The following is a 23,873-nucleotide window of genomic DNA, read 5'->3' on the forward strand; positions in this document are numbered from 1 at the left end:
AGCTTTAAGTACAAACTAAAAGCCAGATTCTATAGAATTGAAAAATATCATTTAATTTTTGAGATATTTTATTTTTTGTGAAAAGTTTTGATACAAACGTATGGACCGCAAAATTTTGTAGGGTCAATTTTTTCGGAAATTAAAAAAAAACACTAAAAATTTATCTCATCCTTCATCTCTAAAGCAATGTTCTTTAAGTTTTCAGGAAATTTTTCTTATAATATTGGAAAAAAAACGCTATTTATGTATTTTAATAATTAAAAAAAATAAAAATATTGACCAAAAAAGTCTTTTTTTTTAAAGGTATTTTTACTTTAAATTTCAAAGTAACGTTTTTTTGTTATTGTATAAAAATTAGACTGTGAAAGTTTGAAAAAGATTGCTTGAAAAATGAGGAGATGGATTTTGAATAAAATAGTCTTTTTTTGGTGTTTTCGTTTTCCCTTCCCATAGGGAATCTATTATGCGGCCCGACTTTGACCGGTCATATATCAAAAACTAAGTTGAGTTTTTTGAAACGGGTAAAAGCAACTTCAAGCTTAGTAAAAACTCTATAAAATAAGATCAACTTGTAAATTAAATGGCAACCCCTCTATGGCCTCAATGATTAAGAAATCATAATAATGATTTTTATTCTACTAAAAATAGTACTTCAAGAAAAATTTGCAATACGACCTGTATGAATTTTTATGGGTAGTATTTTATGGGCACTATTTTATGTGTAAAATTGCTGCAATCAATTCCGCCCATAATTTGATGTGATGTCATTAAAATTATGGGTAGTATTTAGATGTTGCTGCAACTAAGTTGCTGCTATTAAATGAAAAATAAAATACTGTCTAGGCCTTATATAAGTATTATGGATAGTTTTTATAGTTTAGGCCCTAGACAGTATTTTATTTTTCATTTAATTGCAGCAACATCTAAATACTACCCATAATTTAAATGAAATCACATCAAATTATTGGCATAATTGATTGAAGCAATTCGACACATAAAATAGTGCCCATAAAATCGTACACATAGGACCAAACCATTACTTCTATAAGTTTACTAAATATAAATTACTTGTATACAACTATAAATCAAACAATTGGTTTATGTGTGTTCAATTTTAATTTTCCTTATTTTGTTTATAACATCTTAAATAAAAAAATATCCAAAATATTCATAATATGCTAAGCCATTACTTCTGTTAGTATAGAAAATATAAGTTACATAAATATACTTTTAAATCAAATAATTGGTTTAAGAGTATTGAAGTTTTTTTTCTTTACTAAATCTTAAATAAATAAAAATATCCATAATCTTTTAATAAGTCTAGCCACTACTTCTGTTAGTTTACAAAATATAATTTAAATAAATGTACAAATAAATCAAACTATTGGTTTATTTTAATTCAAGTTATTTTTTATTTGTTTGTTTATAAATTTAAAACTACAAAAACTATCCATAATACTTATATAAGACCTAGACAGTATTTTATTTTTAATTTAATTGCAGCAACTTAGTTGCAGCAACATCTAAATACTACCTATAATGTTAATGACATCACATCAAATTATGGGCAGAATTGATTGCAGCAACTCTACACATAAAATAGTGCCCATAAAATACTACCCATAAAAAGACCTACACCAATACGACTATTACGTTAATTACGTAGTTAAGTTACACTGAATAAGTTTAAGAACGACTGCTTAGAGATAAATATGTGTTAAGTTTGTTGTTAAATATATAATAAATAAAGAAATTATCTAGCAATACGTTATCAATAAAATAGCCTAATGTTTAGGTTGATATCACACAGTAATTAATCTTTAAAAGCTTGTATTATGTTTTAAGTTCATCAGTTTTGATATAAATAAATAAGCATTTGATTAATTCTTGTACTCCATGCGTTTACAACTTCAAGTCACAATTCGAAATTTTAGTTAGAACCAACATGACAAAAGGAGCACTACGTTGGAGCTCATTGCCAAAAAGAATAGATGAACATCAAAATTTAATGTGTAGCCCTAGCAACATTGTAAATGCAGATTTTGATCAACCGAAGTCAGACGCAGAATGTTTATACGGTAAAAAGATTGACAATAAAACTTTGATTTCATGTATTGAAATGTGGAGACAAAAATGGAGCATGTGTAAGTTTATGAGTATATAAAAAAAAACTTTATTTTGCCGTATTACAGAATTTCCATAAACTTTATAAGAATTCAGGCTAGTTGAAATTTTTTAAATTTTTCAAGCTTAATCAGAAAAGTTCTTTTTTTTTGAAAATCCCGCAATTTTTTTTTAAATAACAATCAACATAGCATACTTTTAAAACTATTGAAATATTGTAATTTGTTTTAAATCAAACGATTCAAAGTTATCGACTTGAATATCTTTTTTTATTACAACTGATGAACTCCTATATGCCAATATAGGAGTGAAACATTGCTTTGTTAATAATAAACTGTGAAAATAAATAATAATTAAAGTTAAAACACTAAAACATTTTTTATAACTATTTAACACATTGTTAAATAACTATTTAACAAATTAAATTGTTTAATATTCACGGCAACACAATTAAAATTTCACACAGTTGTACAAGTAATTTTTAGAAGTAAAATAATAGCACACAACAAAAAAATATTAAACAAAAACAATAACGCTGATAAAAGCACCACAAAAGATAAACTTTGCAATTACCGCAAAGAAACCCTTTAAACAATCAATGTCTAGTCTCAAACATTTTATATAGAGCAACAATAACATTAAATAAAACAACAAAACAGTACTTAGGATCCACAGGAAATACTTTACTACAAAGATACAGAAACCACAAATCCACACTCAACAATATTAACAGAAGACATACAACAGAGCTGGCGAACTACATTTGGAATTTAAAAGATAACAATACAGACTAAAAAATTAAATGGGAAATATTAAACAGGACAAAATCAAAATTCAATACTAAATTTAACTGCAAACTTTGTAACTTAAAAAAAAATAAAGATTGATAAATCAGACAAGAACATAACACTAACCAAGAAAAGCGAAAGACAAAATATATGCATCCATTACCAAAAATACTTTTTTAGCAAAATTAAAACTAACTAAACATAAAAACAATAAAATTTATGCAGCAAACACAAATTGTTTAAAATATTTTTTTATTAGTTTAAAACATTTTTCCAATATAACCTTTCCAAAATGCATAAATTAACAAGTTCAGCATATTTTTTCAAACTCAGCTTACTGTACAATAAACTCTATCTATTATTACTACGTCACAATACTTATAACATTTTTAAATTTCTGTTAATCATTGTTAATAAACTTTAGCTTTACTGATGAGGATATGAGGTAATTATTCCATATACGAAACGGTCGTCTAAACTATTGTTTTTTATATAATCATACAAATAATGAGCTCCTATTCAATTTGTGGAGCACTATCGACCAAAACTTTTCATAAAATCTTTAGTATATATATATATATATATATATATATATATATATATATATATAGTTTATTAGAAAAGTACGATTTTAAAATACTAGTACATATGTTTCATAAAGCTAAACGCTTTAATTAGATAATGATAAAAGCTAGCTGATGATTAAAGCGTTTAGCTTTTTGTAACATATGTACTAGTACTTTAAAATCGTATTTTTAAAATAAACTATTTTAAAACCCTTCAAGTGGGCTCTGTAGAAGGTGTTCAGGTTTGAATAACCACTTTATTTTCAAATAAGTTGAAAACTATTTTTGTTCAATTTAGAACTTCAAATACAAATCTGAATATATATATATATATATAAAAGTTTATTTAAAGATGCAAAACTCAAAGGACTCGAGTTTCGTGACTATTCACTCATCAGCTTCAAAACAAGTTTAAAATAAAGCACAAAACAAAATAACTAATGAAAGTAAAAATTTTTTTGCATAAATAGATTATGACGTAATTTTGAAACTATCAAAAATCATGCAAAACGGCTTGTGCAAAAATTAATCTACCAACAGAGAATAAACTAGCAAAAATTCATATAACTTCAGTGAGTAACTATATATTAGGACAGATAATTAAAAGAGATAAAGATAAAATTAAGATGCAAATTGAAATTTAGGTTATTTTAATATGAAATTAAAACTTGTTAAACTTTATAATCGACTTTTTTATATGTCTACAAGACGATACAAACTCGCTTCTTTTGTTTAAACATCTCTTGTCTTTCAGTGCATATACAACGGCTGATGCTTCTTTGAGACAATTCAAGGTGGGCTCAGTGTGAAAAATTTAATTTATTAAGTTAAATAACTTAATTCTATATATATATATATATATATATAGAATTAAGTTATTTAACTTGATAAATTAAATTTTTCACACTGAGCCCACCTTGAGGGCTTTATTAATAAAAAGGTTTATTTAAAGATGCAAAACTCAAAGGACTCGAGTTTCGTGACTATTCACTCATCAGCTTCAAAACAAGTTTAAAATAAAGCAGAAAACAAAATCACTAATGAAAGTAAAAAAAAAATTGCATGAATAGATTATGACGTAATTTTGAAACTATCAAAAATCATGCAAAACGGCTTGTGCAAAAATTAATCTACCAACAGACAATAAACTAGCAAAAATTCATATAACTTCAGTGAGTAACTATATTAGGACAGATAATTGAAAGAGATAAAGATAAAATTAAGATGCAAATTGAAATTTAGGTTATTTTAAGATGAAATTAAAACTTGTTAAACTTTCAAAGTTTAACTTTAAACTTGTTTTGAAGCTGATGAGTGCATAGGCACGAAACTCGAGTCCTTAGAGTTTAACATCTTGAAATAAACTTTTATATATATATTTATATATATATAAACCACAGATGTTATTGTGTTAAAACCTTATTCCGACTAACGGCGTTTCACTGCTCTCAAATAAATTTAAGAACAGATCCAATGAGTCTATAAAATATTTACACACATCAGAAAAAAAGCAGAAAAAGCATGTATAATTATGTATAGTGTTTATGTAGGTAGTAACTATAAACGAACTTTATGGTTTAAAAACAAAGTTTGGGATAAAAACATAAAATTATAAATTTGTCTACAAAAATACAAATTTAATAAAAGTAAGCACTAACCTCAAAAAGCTCTAAGAATAGGCAAGTTTTTAAAATGAAAATTAAATTGAGTTGTGCAGAAATGTGACGTCATAATAAATTTAACAAATTGGTCAATAATTTATGCAGCTTAAAAACATGAAGTATTAAATTTGCAAAAGTTTGTGATTGTGAATATGAGTGTTGTGAAATAAATTAGTACATAAGTAGACAGAGTTATTTAAAGTAGAATTGTCGGTTGTGGGGACAAATATTCGATAAATCTTGCCGCTTATTCAGAAGTAGGTCTTTATCTTCTGCTGCAATTACTGCTCTTTCTGTATTGCAAGTTGGGCAAATTCTACTTACTCCGTTGGATGCATGTTTGATCTTTGAAACAATACTCCAATCCATGTTTGGCCTTTTACCGTACCTGTGAAAAAAGCTCCAGACATAATCCGATAAACGCATGCTTTGTTTTTTCTTTATATTTTTAAAAGTATCTTTATGGTTAGCATATCTATCCTTAAAACTACCTGCTGTACTTCCGATATAAATTTTATCTGGGCCCTTACTTTCAACTTTAACTTTATAAATTACATTTTTAATTAAGCAATTACCTTTTAATGGGCAGTTATCTTTATTTAATTTACGGCAATTACATGTTTTAGGCATATTACTTAACTTATTACTATTAGGGCTAGTTGGTTTTGAATATTTATAGTTTTATTGTTATGCATTTTGCTTATACTTTTAGCGCTATTATCTATTACTTCTTCTAAGTTATCTTTTATCATTTTAGGAATACTTCAAGTTATACGTTGATTATTAAAATCTACACTATTATTAGTACTAGTGATATGAATATTTTCATTATCATTAATATTAAAGTTATCATTACAGCTTATATCTTTTATGTTTTACATTATTGTTACCATAACTAAAATTATTACTATTAGGATTATTATCATTACTACTGTTATCATCACTACTATTAAAATTATTATTTTTATTATTACTGTTATTAATAATATGATTAGTATAATTAGAAGTATTATACATATCTACGTTATTACTTACTTTATTACTAGAATTATTATTTGTATACAATAAACTTTAATACAATCGCACAACAAAACAGTAATTTTAAACTTTAAAAATAGACATATCAAAGCTAATACAAATAATAATTCTAGTAAAGTTAGTAATAACGTAGATATGTATAATATTTCAAATTGTACTAATCATATTAATAATAACAGTAATAATAAAAATAATAATTTTAATAGTAGTGATGATAACAGTAGTAATGATAATAATCCTAATAGTAATAATTTTAATTATGGTAACAATAATGTAAAACATATTAAAACTTAAAACATAAAAGATATAAGCTGTAATGATAACTTTAATATTAATGATAATGAAAATATTCATATCACTAGTACTAATAATAGTGTAGATTTTAATAATCAACGTATAACTTGAAGTATTCCTAAAATGATAAAAGATAACTTAGAAGAAGTAATAGATAATAGCGCTAAAAGTATAAGCAAAATGCATAACAATAAAACTATAAATATTCAAAACCAACTAGCCCTAATAGTAATAAGTTAAGTAATATGCCTAAAACATGTAATTGCCGTAAATTAAATAAAGATAACTGCCCATTAAAAGGTAATTGTTTAATTAAAAATGTAATTTATACAGTTAAAGTTGAAAGTAAGGGCCCAGATAAAATTTATATCGGAAGTACAGAAGGTAGTTTTAAGGATAGATATGCTAACCGTAAACATACTTTTAAAAATATAAAGAAAAAACAAAGCACGCGTTTATCGGATTATGTCTGGAGCTTTTTTCACAGGTACGGTAAAAGGCCAAACATGGATTGGAGTATTGTTTCAAAGATCAAACATGCATCCAACGGAGTAAGTAGAATTTGTCGAACTTGCAATACAGAAAGAGCAGTAATTGCTGCAGAAGATAAAGACCTACTTCTGAATAAGCGGCAAGATTTATCGAATATTTGTCCCCACAACCGACAATTCTACTTTAAATAACTCTGTCTACTTATGTACTAATTTATTTCACAACACTCATATTCACAATCACAAACTTTTGCAAATTTAATACTTCATGTTTTTAAGCTGCATAAATTATTGACCAATTTGTTAAATTTATTATGACGTCACATTTCTGCACAACTCAATTTAATTTTCATTTTAAAAACTTGCCTATTCTTAGAGCTTTTTGAGGTTAGTGCTTACTTTTATTAAATTTGTATTTTTGTAGACAAATTTATAATTTTATGTTTTTATCCCAAACTTTGTTTTTAAACCATAAAGTTCGTTTATAGTTACTACCTACATAAACACTATATATAATTATACATGCTTTTTCTGCTTTTTTTCTGATGTGTGTAAATATTTTATAGACTCATTGGATCTGTTCTTAAATTAATTTGAGAGCAGTGAAACGCCGTTAGTCGGATTAAATTTTTAACACAATAACATCTGTGGTATATGTATATATATATATTTGAATAGCAAGTCAAACCTTCCAGAGCATGTGTTAAAACACATACCGATCGCAGTGAATAACCGCCTCCAAAAGACTTCTAGCAGTAAAAGCATTTTCAAGGAAACAACCCAACAATACCAGGAAGCTATAAGAGAAAGTGGGTACGATCACGAGTTAGCCTATAGCCACAAAAACGAGAAGGGTAAGAACAAAAAAAGAAGGAGAAGAAATATTTTATATTTCAATGCTCCATTCTGCAAAAGTGTGGCAACGCGGGTTGGGAAGTCTTCATAGAGATTGTGGACAAAAAATTTCAAATTTTTATAGTAGACATATCAAAGCTAATACAAATAATAATTCTAGTAATACAGATAGTAATAACGTGGATATATATAATATTTCTAATTATACTAATCATGTTAATTATAACAGTAACAATAAAAATAATAATTTTAATAGTAGCGATAATAACAGTAGTAATGATGATAATCGTAATATTAGTAATTTTAATTATGGTAACAATAATGAAACACCTATTAAAACTTTTAGCATAAAAGATATAAGCTGTAATGATAATTTATTAGTAATGATAATGAAAATATTGATATCAATAATATTGTTAACAGTGTAGATCAGGGACGTAGCTAGCTCAAAAAAGTTACGAATCTGCAAAAAATAAAACATCTGAAATGACGCGTGAAACGTCCTAGCTGAAAAACAGCAACTTAAAATACTTTAAATTTTATTGAATTTAATATGAAAATATGCAGTTAAGTTCATTGTTTAAAATAAGATGCTGAAGTATGAGTGATAACTGTATACAAGGCATTTTATTTTGCTCCACACCTACTATGACTCTTTATGTGTTGCCACTTGTGAAAACCCATAAAATTTTCTTTGAAAATAAGTATAAGAAAATCAAAATTTAGCTTAAAAACGTTTGTATTGATTTCAAAATCACAAATTTAAGGTATCAATGGAAACATCACTAAGTTATGCAAATTTTTGTAACACAAGATTGTTTGATTTTGAAGAAAAAGCTACAGCTTCCATAAGAATCAGTTTTGCAATACAGCTTTTTGACAAACTAAATCTTTAATGCGCTAAATGTATACAATTTAGATGTATTTAACTCGTTTAATTTTTACGACACCAAAAATGCTAGAGAGTACATACGTGTCGAAATTATCTCTCAGGAGTGCATAACTAAGTTTAAATCAATACTTCAAATCTCATATAATCCTCAGGAAAGCTATAGTTTATTAGACATGTTTTGCATAAATATAGAATTTAAAACTTTTATAAACATCGTGACGTAGTAAGGATGTTAAAAATTTTTGTACAATATCTTGAGTTTGAAATATACGCTGCTTTTTGTTTAGTTATTAATTTAAGAACTTGTGCATTTTGGAAGATTTTTAAAGTTTGCTTTAAGATTTTGCTATAAAATATTTTGTAAAAAACATACGGGAAAAGTGGTATTAATAAAATGTTTTAAATTGTTCGTGCACTCGGCATATTAAGTACCTGGATCGAAAGTTAAAATTTTAGCAAAAGTTACTGATTTATGAAATTTGATATTACTAAATTCTATCCAATTATAACTTAAATTAATTTAATTAAACCATTTGAACTCGCTGAAAACTTTAACCTTATAACAGATAAAAATATGAATCTAAGAATACAATGTTGTAAGGCAATCTTTACACACAGCAATTAAACCTTGGAAAAAATAAGTTCAAGCCAACAATTTAACGTTAGTATGGGATCTTTTCCCGGAGCAGAAGTCTGCGACTTAATAGGACTATATTTGCTAAAAAAAAAAAGCAATTTGTATTATATAGAGATGACGGGTTGGGATAATAAGAAGCAAACCACCGAGCTCAGATGAAACTACTGACAAATCCTTAATTAAATTATTTAAGCAAAACGGCTTTAAAATAACAATAGAATCCAGATTTTTTAATCAAATTATTTAGATGTATACTTTAACATATTAAACTAAAGTAACCAACCTTACAACAAACCAAACTCATAAATTTTATACGTAAAGAACAATTCTAATCACCCCCTACAAGTACTAAAACAACTACCTGAAAAGATAAACAGAAGACTCATAAAACTTTCCAATAATAAAGAAACTTTTAACATTGTAAAAAGCGAATATAAAATAGCTTTAATTTTAGCCAACTATAACGACAATATAAAATACGACAAGACCATTCTATTTAAAATAGAACGAAAACGAAAGAAAAAGAGACCCACCATTTAGTTTAGCTGTAAGTTCTAAAATAGGCAAACAATTTTCAAATTTAATTAGTACATCCTTTGACAAAATATTCAACCCACCCATATAAAAAAATATTCAATCGCAACACAATTATAATTCAAACATTTGTACAAGTAATTTTAAAAGCAAAGTAGTAGCACATAACAATAAAGTTATAAACAAAGACAATATAAAACGATAAAAGAAGCACAAAAGATAAACTTTGCAATTGCCGTAAAAAACCTTGCCCTTTAAACAACCAATGCCTAATTTCTAATATAATCTATAGAGCAACAGTAACATCCAATAAAGCAACGAAACAGTACGTGGGGTCTACAGGAAACAGATTTGAAAATAGATAAAGGATCATAAATATTCATTTAACATTATAGATAAAAGACATATAACAGAACTGGCAAACTATATTTGAAACTAAAAAGACAACAATACAGATTTTAAAATAAAATGGGAAATACTAAGCAGAACAAAATCAAAATTCAATACTAATTTTGGGAACGGGTCAAACATGCACGAAAAGACATTTTTGTAGGAAGAGTCACTATTGCACGAAGGGTCATTTTTGCACGAGTGTTAGAAAAAAAATCAAAGAAAATGAAAGTATTAATAAAAAAGAAATAATAAATAAAGAATAAAATTTTACTGACCTAGCCCTTACCCTCAATTGGTAACTTTTTTTTTTAATAATTATTTTTCTTATTATCTTTATATTATTTTTTTTTATTATATTACTTTTTTTTTTAAGTATCACTGTCACCATTTTTTCAGGAAGGGTCACTTTTGCACGAAGCGTAATTTTTGCACGAGTTTAAAAAAAAATTACAAAGAAAAAGAAAGTATTAATTAAAAAAAATTAAGAAATAATAATAATAAATAAAGAATAAAAATTTACTGACCTAGCCCTAACCCTCGATCAGTAACTTTTTTTTGTAATTAATTAGTTTTTCTTATTACTTTTAAATTATTAATTTTTATTATATTACATTTTTTTAAGTATCACTGTTACCCCTAACCCTTACTTAATTTGGAAACGGGTCAAATATGCACGAATACACTTTTGCACGAAGGGTCAAATATGCACAAAGAGACATTTTTGAAGGAAGGGTCACTTTTGCACAAAAACGCTTTTGCACGAAGGGTCATTTTTGCACAAGATTAAAAACAATAAATAAAATACAAACAAAAAGAAAATATTAATATCCTCGGTCAGTAAATTTTTGTTCTTTATTAATTATTATTATTTTTTATTTATAAAAACAAATTAATTCCTTTATGTGTTAAGTTCCAAGTTTAATTGGAAGCCTGTATTCAAATCACAGATAAACCGTGCTTTTTTACCTACTACGCCCAAGAGACCTAGTAGGTTTTTTTACTGCAGGTTTATACTTAACATATGACCATCTTGTTATTTTACATTTTATTTTTCATATATAGCACAGTTTATTTATTAAATATTTAAAATATCTGTATAGGATATCTAAGTTAATCAACCGACTGCTACTTTACCAACCAATTATTTTTTATATATGTTTTTATATTTTATAATTATTATACATAATATATATGTAATTTTAAGTCATTGTGATTTTATGTATGTCGCTGCAACTTAATTATCTGACAGTAATTTGTAAGCTCATTTACAAGTCTGTTTTTTTTTGTGTTTTGATATCTTAATTTTTAATTTTTTCATTTTTACATTTAAACTAAATCTGCTTCCTAATTGTATGTAACTTTGATTTAATATATAATATACATGTTACATCGAGTTTTCTGTGATTTTTATTGTCTCCGCCGTTGTTAAGTTTTTTTAAATTTTGTTGATTCACTGACTAATGGTTGATGTTTTATTTTGTTCAGGATAGATTACAAACATAAAAACTAAATTAACAAACTTTGCAATAAAAATTAAACAGTTGAAATTACCCCATTTATATTGTGACCTAATTATTAGATGTAATGAATGTATTTCGTTCATTGATTAACAACAGTAAATTTGAATTAGTTATCTTTCCCACTAAACGTGAGTGCTTTGTTCATATTATGATTTGTTGTTTTGTTGTGTATTTTAGTTTATTTTACTTATTTTAGACTTAATAATTACAAATATTATATAGTTTTATAACAGTCGGATTTAATATTAAGTATTTTACCTACTATTAACTATTATCTGTAGAAATTATTTTATCTTAATGTAAAACATGTATACATCCACTTTATTCTATGCTTCTATTCTTTCATTACAGTAATTATTTTTTACAGAATCCAGTTGAAGTGTGTTAATTCGTTAACACACAGAAACATATGTTGGTACAATAAAGGACGATTACTGTATAATTTGTTTTTATTTGTATTCCAGTGAACTTGTTTCACTAGGATCTTTTATTAGCAAACGATTAAACATATATTTTGAACAGTTATTTTTTATTTATTAACTCGTTTTTTTTTTAACACTCGTGCAAAAGTAATAGTAACAACAAAAAAGTAAAAAAAAATAATAAAAATAGAACTAATAAAAAAAAATTGATTAATTTAAAAAAATTTCAACCCGTGCAAAACTGTCTTCGTGCAAAAATATCCATTCGTGTATAGTTGACACCTACCCACTAAATTTTGTTGCAGATTTTGTAACCTAGAAAAAATCCAAATAGATAAAGAAAATAAGACTAAATCACTAAACAAAAAAAAAAGCAAAGTAAAATGTATACATTATGAAAAGGTCTTTTTTTAATAAAATAAAACCCAGTTAAAATAAAAATCAAAGTAAAATTATGCCAAGCACACAAACAGTTAAAAAAATTTATTGATATTATTTTTTCCTTACGTTTTTTACAAAACATTTTATAGCAGATATTAAAATTTTTCATAATGCATAAGTTCTTAAAGTAATAACAAAACGTATAGCAGCGTATATTTCAAACTAATTTTACTGTACAAAAATCCTCAACATTATTACTAGTTCACGATATTTATAACATTTTTAAATTCTAAAATTCTGTATAACATGTCAATAGATTAAAGCTTTCTGATTATTATATGAGAAAGAAATGTCTCATATATGAAACAATTGTAAAAAACTGTCGTTGATTATAAAATTAAATACTTAGCTCCTATTTATTTGTGAAGCACTATTGACCGAAATTTTGAAATAAAACTATATATATAGATATATATATATAGAATTAAGTTATTTAACTTAATAAATTAAATTTTTCACACTGAGCCCACCTTGAGGGCTTTATTAATAAAAAAGTTTATTTAAAGATGCAAATCTCAAAGGACTCGAGTTTCGTGACTATTCACTCATCAGCTTCAAAACAAGTTTAAAATAAAGCACAAAACAAAATCACTAATGAAAGTAAAAAATTTTTTGCATAAATAGATTATGACGTAATTTTGAAACTATCAAAAACCATGCAAAACGGCTTGTGCAAAAATTAATCTACCAATAGACACTTTCGAAGTATGTTTGTGGCTTAAAGCGCAGCGGCATTGACTACGAAATATCCTGGGAAGTTATAAAAAGAGCACAGCCTATAGCCGACGGCAATAGCCCAATATGTAGGCTGTGTCTCAAAGAAGCATCAGCCGTTGTATATGCACTGAAAGACAAGAGATGTTTAAACAAAAGAAGCGAGTTTGTATCGTCTTGTAGACATATAAAAAAGTCGCTTTTAAAATTTAACAAGTTTTAATTTCATCTTAAAATAAACTAAATTTCAATTTGCATCTTAATTTTATCTTTATCTCTTTCAATTATCTGTCCTAATATATAGTTACTCACTGAGATTATATGAATTTTTGCTAGTTTATTGTCTATTGGTAGATTAATTTTTGCACAAGCCGTTTTGCATGGTTTTTGATAGTTTCAAAATTACGTCATAATCTATTTATGCAAACAATTTTTTACTTTCATTAGTGATTTTGTTTTGTGCTTTATTTTAAACTTGTTTTGAAGCTGATGAGTGAATAGTCACGAAACTCGAGTCCTTTGAGTTTTGCATCTTTAAATAAACTTTTATATATATATATATATATATATATATATATATAGAAATATAATACTCGAGTTCTTTGAGTTTTACATCTTGAAATAAACCTTTTTATTAATAAAGCCCTCAAGGTGGGATCAGTGTGAAAGATTTGATTTGTCAAGTTAAATAACTTAATTCTATATATATATATATATAACACCTTTAAATACCTTAAAACAAAGATACAGAAACCACAAATCATCATTCAACAGTATTAACAAAAGACACACAACAGAACTAGCGAATTACATATGGAACTTAAAAGAGAACAATACAGACTACAAAATTAAATGGGAAATATTAAACAGGACAAAATTAAAATTCAATACTAAATTCGGCTGCAAACTTTGTAACTTAGAAAAAATAGAAATCGAAAAATCAGATAAGAACGTAACACTAAACAAGAAAAGCGAAAGACAAAACATATGCATCCATTATCAAAAATACTTTTTTAACAAAATTAAAACCAACTAAATATTAAAACAAAATAAAATCGAAGCGGCAAACACGAGTATTTTATAGCATTTTATAACATTTTTCTTAACAGCCTAAAAATTTTTTCTAATAGCTTAAAACATTTTTCCAAAATAACCTTTTTAAACTTTCCTAAAAAGCATAGAATAACATCCACAGCGTATTTCAAATTCAACTAATCGTACAATAAACTGTACCATTACTACGTCATAATTATTATAAAAAATTCTAAAATCGAAATTTCTGTTCACTATTATAATAAACTGTAACTTACTGACGATCACATGAAATTTTACATTTCAATGTGTGAAACAGCTGTTTAAATTATAGTTTTTATATAATTAAATAAATAAATAAATATATATATATATATATATATATACAAGATGTAACGTTAAAAGGCGTTAAATCCTGGAGATCCTGATAAGCTAAGCTTATCGGAATAAATACCACAGATGTTCTTGTGCTAAAACTTTATTTCAACTAACGGCGTTTCACTGCTCTCAAATAAATTTAAGAACAGATCTACATTCTTAGAGCTTTTTGAGACTCCGTAGATCTGTTCTTAAATTTATTTGAGAGCAGTGAAACGCCGTTAGTTGAAATAAAGTTTTAGCACAAGAACATCTGTGGTATATATATATACATATATTTATTGTTTGTTAAACGAAAAAAAAGTGCTCAAAATTTTTGGTCTTAAGAACCTGGTGCGAGAAAAAACTTTTGGTTAAGTCGCACACTATTGGATACCTTTCAAAGTCTCGTCCAGGTCTGTAATTTATAAAACAAAAATAAAACTAAATTTTGACCTTGAGCAAGTATTTTAGTGTTTTTATCAAACCTCCTTACCAAGTTTTTTGTTTACATATAGCCAGTATTTATTTCGACCATCATCGACTAAGTTGAGATGTTTTTATGCCATCAATAATAAACAATGAATTTCACCGCACGATCAACGACAACAGCATCCGAGACAATCCTACGACCGGTTTTGTCCTAATTAGGACTCATCAGGCAGGAATAGTCTCGAGAAAACGCTGTTGTGATCTAACCAGCGGGCTTGGTTAGATAACTTGATAAATCTAATTAGGACGAAACCGGTCGTAGGATTGTCTCGGATGCTGTTGTTGTTGATCGTGCCGTGAAGTTCTTTGTTTATTATTGATGGCATAAAACATCTCAACTTAGTCGATGATGGTCGAAATTAATACTGGCTAAAACTGATAAAACGAGCGTGGAGAGTAAAATCTCACATTAAGCTGACAATGTCTAAGACGTTGGGCTGTGAAGTTTTGTCTGCGTCAATTTTTCGGACTTTACCCACAAACGGTCGCTTCAGTACTTCGTACTTAAGCCCGCTAGGTTAGATCACAACAGCAGTTTCTCGCAACTATTCCTGCCTGATGAGTCCTAATTAGGACGAAACCGGTCGTAGGATTGTCTCGGATGCTGTTGTTGTTGATCGTGCGGTGAAGTTCATTATTTATTGTTTACATATACAAATTAAGCCGTTTTTATCGATTTTTCAATGGTATGACTTAATTACTTCAAAAATCGATGTTAAGCTAAATTGTTTTATATTTTTAGCAAACAGGTGGCATGATCTTAAGTTAGCAGACATTTTGATAGATTTGAACAGTATACATAATAGTGTGAGGTTAGCTGCTATGGCAACTTGTCTAGTTGCATCACTTTACTTTATACCAAACCAACACCACGACATTGCAAAGTTTGGTAAGTATTTTATGTATAACAAAAAATTAATCTTTTCTTTTTTACTGCAAATTTTTATATTACCAGGGAACGAGTCAGAAAAGCTGGGTGACACTTTAGCACAGAGTGACACTTTAGCACGGTGTGACACTTTAGCACGGAGTGACACTAAAGCACAGAGTGTCACTTTAGCACGGCGTCATTTTAGCACAGAGTGACACTTTAGCACGGAGTGTCATTTTAGCACAGAATTTATTTTGATTTTTGTTCTTTGCTTCAATCACATTAGGTACTGTATTGTTTAAAAAATCTAAAAACGAACTATGCAACATTAACTTGTTTTACTATTTAACTTTAGATAAAAATATTTTGATACTTATACTATAAAGTTTTCGACATAAAACTATTTTAATAAAGTTAGCAATAAATACAAGCTCTAAGATTTTTTTTTTTTTTAATGCTTCAACTAATTCTAATAAGACTAAACTTTAAGCGTAAGGTTTAAATTAAAATTGAGAAATATAAAGATTATAAACTTTCTTATTTTATTTCAAGCCCATAGTAAATCTTTATTTATAGTTTTTTTAAGACGATATTTTTAAAAGTGTTAAAACTAATTTTCACAAATGTTTGTTTGTTAAGTTAATTATTTTAGATAATTAAACATAATCTAAATAAATATTTTAAATAATTTTAAAAAATTACATGCAAAAATGTCACTCCGTGCTTAAGTGACGCCGTGCTAAAGTGACACTCCGTGCTAAAGTGACGCCGTGCTAAAGTGTCAATCCGTGCTAAAGTGTCACCCCGTGCTAAAGTGTCATTCTGTACTTAAGTGACGCTGTGCTTTTCTGACACCTACCCATATGACCAAACCAACAATCATTATTAAAATTTTTCTTTCTAATTTATTTTAGAATCAACTGCTGTCTATATATAGTATTGTTATATTTAAAGTTTACTAAAAAGTTGTAAAATAAATTAAATTCAGCGACTTAAGTATAAAATATAATGATACTAGGGAATGCCATTATAAAAATATATAGCATTTTTAAAGAACACATGGTGTACATGGGTTATCCAAGAGTTCAAATAACTTTTCTTTTATGAAATTTTGTATGTGTAATATCTTTACAAAACTTACATTATACTCTTAAAATTTCGCTTTTTGTTTTATATTTTTTGTTTCAAATATAATTTGTTATTATTACTCAAACAATACTTGACTATTTAAGACTAGCAGCCTAATAAGTCAGAAATGTGTAGTTGTTAGTTATTTTAATTGTACTTCATAAATTTGTTAGAATTATACACCTTCTAGTTTTTTGTTTTATTCAAAATATTCCTTACAGTTTTGTTGATGTTTTTAATAGTTTTAAAAGCGCTTTTTTTGTCATTCAGTAAACAATAATAATATTTCTATAGCTATGTTACTGCGCTGTGCGCATATGTTAATGTACAATTTTTTATGCTTGTTTTAACACGATATTCAAAAATATTATAGGCAAAGAAATAAAGATGCACTCAGATAAATGTGTTTGGTCTGAAACTATCAGTAAAGTTTACGAAGAATGTTCCATTACATCCATTCCAAAGAAAAACTTATGTTTGTTTAAACGTAATATTTTTTTCTTATCAAAAAAAAAACAGAACATTGTAAAATTTTAAATTGTGTTTTAAATAAGACAATTTAATTTTAATTATAAGCGATAGTTGCTATTTTAAATTAAGAATAGTCATCGTATTTGAACTTAACTTGTTAATTGAGGTCAGTTTTATGTACACGCCACTTCTATGTAAACTTCTATAGCTTTGAATTAAGTCTTTAGTCTAGTCTAAACAAAAATGATTAGTATTTGCATCATGCAAGTATCTTAATAAAAAATAAATTATTTTCTAATCTAAACTAAAATATTCAAAGTTTAAAAAAGTATCCAATGTAAATAGACTTTTTTTATGGATTTACAAACTCTTATATAAGTAATACATGTATCACATGACGCACTACTACTATTCATCAGGGATGTAGCAGGCTCAAAAAAGTAGATCGGTTTTTTATGGGTACTATTTTATGGGTAGAATTGCTATAATAAAATCTGCCCATAATTTGATGTGACGTCATTTAGGAGTTGCTGCAATTAAATCAAGTTTTTGTACTTTTAATTTGTAAACAAGCAACAAAAAGTCTCTAGGCCTCTAAAATGTTGAACTAAGTTTTTGTTTATGCAATGTAAAAAATACTGGCTTAAACAAAACATTGAAAATATTAAATAAGTTAATTTCAAGTGTTAAAAATTTGCTTATAGTTCAATTTATAAACCCTTGTATTTTTTACAATAGCCAGATCACTTGAAAATTTTGTCATAAAAGTTGATTAGTATTTTTTCTATTTTTTATTTGTAATGTTGCCAATTTTTATTTCTAACTATGTTAAAAACTATATTGAATTTTATAAAACAGTAAAAAGTAACTTATACCTACAAAACCATCAAACCCTACAAAATTTAATTTAAAACAAGATTTTCTATATATGTTTAGAATTTCATTTAAACAAGTAATCAGAGATGAAGTAATAAAAAGTAAATTCAAAAGACTTATACAATTGCATGCAAGGCCAACTGGACAATAACAGTAACTATTTTTATACTTTAGGAGTCTATTAAAATTATAATGTACTTCAATAATACTCGTATTTTTTCGCATTTTTTTCTAAAGTATGTTTTAGTTTTTACAAACTCCTAACAATTGTCCATATTTTGTGATCAGAGGAATCAAGTTATTTTAATAAACTATTTTCGTATTAAAAAAAAAATGTAATCGATATAAACTTCACATGTTTAATTTAGCGCAGTGGTCGGCAGGTATTTAGTAGTAGCGGGCCGCAGTTGTAGTTTAAGTTTTTACTCTTTATAATAGATCTGGAATGTCTAGTGAAAGCTTTTAACTTCCAATAAAATGTACTTATTTTACGCTCCTCATTTAATTTCAAAAATATCTTTTTAGAATAATAACTGAATAGTTTCAATAAAAACGAAACCCGTTTCTCAGTCTATAAAAAGCTTGTGGTCTGATGATCGAGTTGGTATGATCAAACCTTTATGTTTTCTTTTATTAAGTCATTAGCTAGAATATATACATATGTTGGAGATGCACAACGTACGGTCTGCGGGCTGAACCTGGCCCACTAAGCAGAAACTAATTGCGTACGAAATTTTTTTGACCTATCAGGGTATTTTTATAATATTTTTTGACCACAAAAGACATTTTTAATAAGTTTGGTTGGTGACGAAAAAAGTTCTTCATACCTAATGTAGGTATTATACAATAAAAATAATTCGAAGTTTCATTGAAAATTTTAAGTCTTAAAAGTTATAAATTAACTGAACCTGGATTTAAATTTTAAATATTATTCCGATTCTGGCCGGATCTTAATTTGAAATAAAGATCCGGTAGCTCACTAGTTATAAGTAAAAAATAAAAGATATCATTTTTGCTTTTAAGTTCTCAAATGACAATGAAAAAATTTCGGTCTGAAGGTTTTTGTAGCTACATCTCAAATCTACATCAATTAATTAAAATTTGTATTCAATAAAGATGACTTGTAGTTTATACTTTTAATTTTCATGTAGGAGCCAACTTTATTTTTTCAATTGACTTTTTTTTACCTTTATGACCTTAACCTAGGGGTGGGCAACGTAAATAATTGAAGGGCCGGATCCAAAAAAAAAATTCCTCAGCGGGCCGAAGCATTTCGAGTAAGTGATCTACCGGATTCAGTTGGATCCTTTTTTAAATCCGGATCTTTATTCAAAAATGTTATCCAGATCCGGTTAATTACTAATTTTAGACAAGGTTTCGTATCCGAATAAAACTAATTTCAAAAGACTTGGATCCGGCTGGATGCTAATTGATCTGGTGTTTTAAAATTTTGAATCAATTTATTAATTACCAAGGTTCTCAAGTATGCAATTTTAAGTTAATTTTTATTAAGTACTCATAATTCTCTATTTGAATAGTTTGGTTTTGGTAACTTTTTTAATTTTTAATTCTCTATTTATTACAACTCTAGACCGAATTAATACTAGTTAGTTTTATAAAAACAGTAATTTACTTACTATAAGTTACTCGAGCCTAAGATTTCAAACTAAAACATTAAAAACTTTTAACTATTCGAAATTATTTAATTTTGGTAATCCTTGGCTCGAGGCTACATTAATAATATTATTCAGAAGTTAACTAACATTACAATATTAAACTACTATCTTTTAATTTAACAAACTTATAAAGATTCATTCAAAATTTTGTTAGATTGTAAACTGTTATTACAACATGCACAAATAAATATCCTAAACAAATCATACTTAAAGTTAATGAGATATTGTTTTGAAATATTGTTATCAGTTGGTCATCATTAAACTTAACCATTTAATTAATCAAAAATTCCTAAATTAAAATATCAATAGCAGAAAAGAGTGCAAACTGTAGTCTCAGCATGGAATATTCTACTAAAATGTAAAGTTGAGCAGTTTTACTTAAAGTAGGTGTCAATATTATTAAAAACTACTTTTCTAAACATTTACAAGAACAACTCACTACACATCTGGGAAAGACATCAATTTTTTACATGTCATTTTTAATGAAAATCATTATGATAGGTAAGATCATCAAGTTAGTTCAGCAAACAATTTTTTTTGGATAATTTGATAAAGAATTAATTCAACTGACTTGAATCAGAACAAGGTACTATAACAAAAGAATTTTTTTATTACTACAAAAATTAAAAGCCATTTTTAAAAACGTTTTCAGGTTAAAGTTTTACAGTTTATTTTGTAAAAATAAATTAAAAAAGGTTTTGTACAAATTTTATAATATTTACATTGGCTTGTAGGATTTCATATAAACTTTGAAAATTCCTAGCGGGCCGGATCATTCACTCCCGGGCCGGACAAATTTTGTCCGCAGGCTGGATTCTATTTAAATTAAAAAGGTTTGGGGCAGGTCATTTTGGCTCCGAGGGCCGGATCCGGCCCGCGGGCCATACGTTGCCCACCCCTACCTTAACCTATAAGTCCTGGCCATTTTTTATAATATTGATAATTTTTTAATTTTTAAATTAATTTCGTATTTTTAAAAACAAAAACTTTTTAAATTTTTTAAATTGATTGTTTGAAAACAGACTGAGCTTTTATTGCATTGTAGTTTAAATCTACATATAGACAAAAATAAAAGTTGTTAAATTCATTATCTAATACTTTTAATATGACCTTATAAGTTAAAAATATACTTAAATTAATTTAATATAAAAAGTGAATGTTTAAATGTACAATAACACTAGTTTTTTATACATATATATACATATACTTATATTTACCTTATAGTAAATATCTATAAAAAGGTAGCTTTTACCTCAAAATATAGTACAATAAAGTTGTTTTGTTGATTTTGAAATTTTGATGGTTCTCAACACAAGCCATCTCATATAAGAGTGCAACTTATTTTTTAAACTAACAAAAATTCTTATTGATAAACAACAAAGAAAATAAAAAGTACGAATAAGTTTACAAAAAATTTTAAAACCTGTTTATTTTTTAATTGTACCTATATTCTAGGAAGATTTTTGTTACTTTTACTTGTTAGTGTCGAAAACGTTTGTGTGGAATAAAAATTAAAAGAAAAAGACTAATTTCCGCTTATATACTGTATGTTGCAAATAGTAACTGAGTTTTATTGTTTTTGATTTATTTAGTTAATTTTTTTTGTTAATTAAAGTGTAATCTGGAATGTAAGACTTTTATTTCTACTTTAAATGGTTTCAACAATATTTTTATTTGTTTCAAGTCTTTCATTATATTAACCAATATGTCATCAAGATAAAGTACGTTAAAAAACAAATTAACTAATTTACAATGAGCAAAGTAAAATAAAACTTATGATTTTAAAATACTAATTCAGATTAATTTAAGTCCTTGCTATAAAATTGCTTTATTTGTATGCATTATAATTAAACCTTTAAGCTACGTCCGATACAAGTTATGAAAAGTCTAGAAAAAATATTGGCCATCTTCCTGCTCCCTTACTTCGCAAAGTACGCAAAATGATGACTTCAGATTCTCATGAGCGAGTTCGACTAACTGCTTGCATGTGTTTACACGTTTGTGGACATGAAGAACTTCAAATTACACAAATCTTACAATATCATATTCTAAATGGTTTGTATTTTTTAAATTTTATTCTTCGGTTATTATTATTTCCCAAATGCTTAAAACACCCATTTAGGCAAAAATCGTATACAGTAACCTCTCGCATCTTTACGCACTCGTGACGTTACGCACTCTCGTTTAGTTACGCATTTGAGAATTCTAAAAAAATCAAAAAAAAAAAATAATTTTTTTTAATATTGCACAAAGTAGGTTTATCGTATGTTTTTAATTTAAAATATGTTTTTACATGCTAACTCACCTATCTATATCTTTAGACTTCGTAAATTTATGTTCCTTGACTAATTTATAAACATTTAGTTATATTTAGGTATATAAGAGATTGTGTTAACAATAAGATATTAAACTAAAATTCTGAAAGAAATATGACTGTGTTAAATAATAAAAGTATAATGAAATAATGAGAGTAAATAAATAAAAAAACAGCACAGTTACCCTATATATAAATAAACATCTAAAAAAGAAATCTGATGAAACCTTCTAGCAAAATTAGCAGTGATACATAGAGCTTACAATTAACACAAATCTAAATTTTTTGTTATTATTAGTAAAATTTTTCTACAATTTTTATTGTTTTATATAGTTTTAAATCCTTTATTTTTATATTTATAAACTAAGTAAACAATTTGTTTAAAGTGGCAAAGCCTCCAGTCTGCTTTTAACTAGAAGCAATATTAAAAAACAGCCATTATAGTAAGTATATTTGATACTTCTCGTATCTTTACGATCTCTCGTATTTTTACGCACTTTTTCTGTTGACACAATGTGCGTAAATAAGCGAGAGGTTACTGTACTAAATTTATTATACATTTTGATTTTTAAAAACAAATTCAAAGATCTCAACTTCTAGAGGAGAAATAATGTTTTACAGTTTTTCAAGACTTTAATTAGCAAACTAAGTTTCGGTCAAGGACCTCGTCAGTACTTATATAATATCTAGAGTGATATATTTAACAGTCATGGAAAAAAATATTTAAATAATTAATTAAAAACAAACATATACTTAAAAAAACAAATTAAATTTAAATCTTAAGGTTGAATGTGTGGTAAAGTTTTAGTTAAGTTTCTGCTTAGTAATTGATAGTTACAAGAATTAAAAAAATAATCAAAATAATAACGAACTAGATGTAAGCTCCTTTTTTTCTTCTTGGTTCTATGTATATTTTAAGTTTTCAACAGATACGTCACAATTCGAATTAGCCACTTTAGAATGTATTTTAACTTAAAGCTCTTTTACTACTAATAACTAGAATTTTATTTAAACAATGTTTATTTTGAAAACTCACAAAAAGAAAAAAAAAAGAAGCCTACATCTAGGTTCTTAAATCTTTGATTATGATTACTTTTTTAATTGTTTTTGACTATCAATTACTAAGCAAAAATTTAACTAAAATATAAACTTTACCATACATTCAACCTTTAGTTAAGATTTAATTTGTTTTATTTTTTAAGTAAATATCTGTTTTTATTTAATTGTTTAAATACTAGTTTCCATGACTGTTTAATAAATCTTTCTAGAATTTATATAAGTACTGA

At 26.5% G+C, this 23,873-nt stretch overlaps 1 protein-coding gene across 1 annotated transcript in view; it reads left to right on the forward strand.

The window, feature by feature from the left end:
• LOC145831646 (HEAT repeat-containing protein 4-like) overlaps positions 1-23,873 on the forward strand; it is a 95,384-nt gene that overhangs the window by 22,178 nt on the left and 49,333 nt on the right. The window contains exons 5-8 of the mRNA XM_082938955.1: positions 1,935-2,144; positions 15,994-16,140; positions 17,624-17,725; positions 22,134-22,328. Coding sequence (XP_082795081.1) covers positions 1,935-2,144; positions 15,994-16,140; positions 17,624-17,725; positions 22,134-22,328 — 654 coding nt within the window. The remainder of the gene's footprint in view (positions 1-1,934; positions 2,145-15,993; positions 16,141-17,623; positions 17,726-22,133; positions 22,329-23,873) is intronic.

The sequence above is a fragment of the Thalia democratica genome, chromosome 3 (assembly GCF_965202585.1).
Source record: "Thalia democratica chromosome 3, ktThaDemo2.hap1.1, whole genome shotgun sequence".
In the NCBI taxonomy this organism is placed as follows: domain Eukaryota; kingdom Metazoa; phylum Chordata; class Thaliacea; order Salpida; family Salpidae; genus Thalia; species Thalia democratica.